General features: G+C 34.0%; 1 protein-coding gene across 1 annotated transcript in view; it reads left to right on the top strand.

Moving 5' to 3' along the window:
* Positions 1-1,910: 1,910 nt before the first annotated feature.
* LOC107704030 (BCL2/adenovirus E1B 19 kDa protein-interacting protein 3) overlaps positions 1,911-2,180 on the top strand; it is an 8,503-nt gene continuing 8,233 nt past the window's right edge. The window contains exon 1 of the mRNA XM_016506865.1: positions 1,911-2,050. Within this exon, the coding sequence (XP_016362351.1) occupies positions 2,008-2,050 (43 nt within the window). The 5' untranslated portion in view covers positions 1,911-2,007. The remainder of the gene's footprint in view (positions 2,051-2,180) is intronic.

The raw sequence follows: 2,180 nt of genomic DNA, 5'->3' as shown, positions 1-2,180 counted from the left end.
ACGCATCTGGGAGAGAAAAATCGAACAATAAAATATTTTAACAAAAATTACATCCTGATTATCTTTATTAAGCAGTCGTCCATGCATTAAAGCAAAAATGCACTTGAGGTCATGTTATATAGCTCTGTCCAACCCGAAGTGTTTTTCGAATAGCTTTGTCTCCTCCTGGTTGTGATGTATTAATCAACATCCAGTGACGTCAGAGTTGCATTATGTCATTCATAAAATAAAGGCAATTTTAAGGCCTAATTTTTGTAAAAATGACCAATACAAATAATTACAGTCATAAAAGACTGATTGCCTTGATCTTCATCTTCATCGTTCTCCAGAGGAATTATAACAAATGCTGTGAAAATCTGTTAGATTCGGGATGAGCTAAAATATAAAATAAAATTCATTTTTTATTTAACTGTTTTCATGAACCTGTAGCAAGTTCACATTAACTAATCTTATTTTGGCCTAACTAGTGACTAATCATTGAAAAATTGTCATCAATGTTTATTTATTTGCTACAATTTCATTGCAGTATTTTTATTTCAAAAGAAAGTTATAACTGTATTACTGACCTGCAGATGGCATCTAAGCACAAAACACAGATGTCAAGGGCACACTTCCAGCTGAAGCAGGAACAACAGCATTCCTTAAACCAGCCACACTTAGTCCTTCATGAAGCAATAGTTTGGTCTCTCTGATGACAAAGGCATGTGCATTCATGATTGCAATTCTCCCTGCAGATCTCACACGCTTCTCTGCAGCACCCGCAGCTCATTCTTTATAAAGCCTGGAAACCCTGGCATATGAAATAATAGTTAGAAAAATCTAGTCAGTTTTTTTTTTTAATAAAGTTTGTATATGCATTTTCATTCAGTATTATATCTTATACATCATGCTTTTATGACTCATATGATATAGTGGAGCTCAAATTTGAGGAGGAAAAAACAGCTAAACTGCATCCAAATAATCACAATTGAAATGCAAATTATATCCATATTGTGTCCAAAAGTATTGGCAGTACTTTTTTGTTAGTGAAAGGCAGATTAGGTGTGTGTGTGTGTGTGTGTTGATCAGGAGAGATTATCTGTCCATGTATTAGAAGTTTATCTGAGGTCGGGTGACTCTAAATGGGAAACAACACATGCTAGATGTTTTGTTTGTAATGTGTCTTATTTTGGGACACTCTGTTATGTCACTTGTCTTTGTCAAAGACAAATAATTTTAAACATAATTTATGTCATATCTGGACATGGGTCATTAAAGAATATAAAATAAACAAAAAATTTAACCTGCTGAGTTTTTAGACTGAAAATAGGGACATATATTGGCCTACTTATGAAAAAGAAGGGAATGATGCCAATATTTACCTCATGCTGAAACACATGGGGAGAAAGAGAGATTACTGCATTTACGTCATAAAAACAGAATAAGCGCGGAGAATGGCAATCCAGCAAAGCCGCTCTGAAACCAATGAAACAAAGGGCGGGGCGTAAAGCGCAGAAGTTGTCTCTGATTGGTCAGCAACGATAGGCGCTAAATAATTATAATTCTGTTTCACCTCTTTCCCATTGTTTTTAAATAAAATATCCATTAAATATATCAAATGTCACTATTCAGGTGTAAATTAGACACGACGGTAAATTGCACGGTCATTTGTCACAATTATTTATGGTAACTTAAAACTTTAAATTTTTTAAAAATAATTTCAAAAGAATATTCTCGTATCATGTCATATTAATACTTTTAACTTTCCAATTAGTGATACACAATAATTCAACAACACACAAAAAACGTTTGGTTTAATTGTGAAGTTTCGGTTTTATGAGCCATCGAGCGCCCTCTGGAGGAAAAAGAGGAAACGTCCTCTAAATAACAGTGATTAGTGAGTTTTATCCACTCAAACGCACACAACAACAGTGTTGTCAACACACATAGAGGGAAACACGGGCAAAGAGAGAGTCGAGAGGAGCTGAAGTCAGTGCATCTGCTCCTGAACTCCTCTGTCCCATAATCATGGCTCTGTCAGGATCTCAATCACCGGATGATGCTTTGCACGGTAAGACAACCGCATATCTACATAACACTGCTTAATTGTTATAACCTGTCATTATATATATTTATATTATATATAAGCCTATTTATGTTTATATATATATATATATATATATATATATATATATATATAT

The sequence above is a fragment of the Sinocyclocheilus anshuiensis genome, unplaced genomic scaffold (assembly GCF_001515605.1).
Source record: "Sinocyclocheilus anshuiensis isolate Anshui unplaced genomic scaffold, SAMN03320099.WGS_v1.1 scaffold117, whole genome shotgun sequence".
Taxonomy (NCBI): Eukaryota; Metazoa; Chordata; class Actinopteri; order Cypriniformes; family Cyprinidae; genus Sinocyclocheilus; species Sinocyclocheilus anshuiensis.
This window is presented reverse-complemented; position numbering and strand designations above follow the sequence as displayed.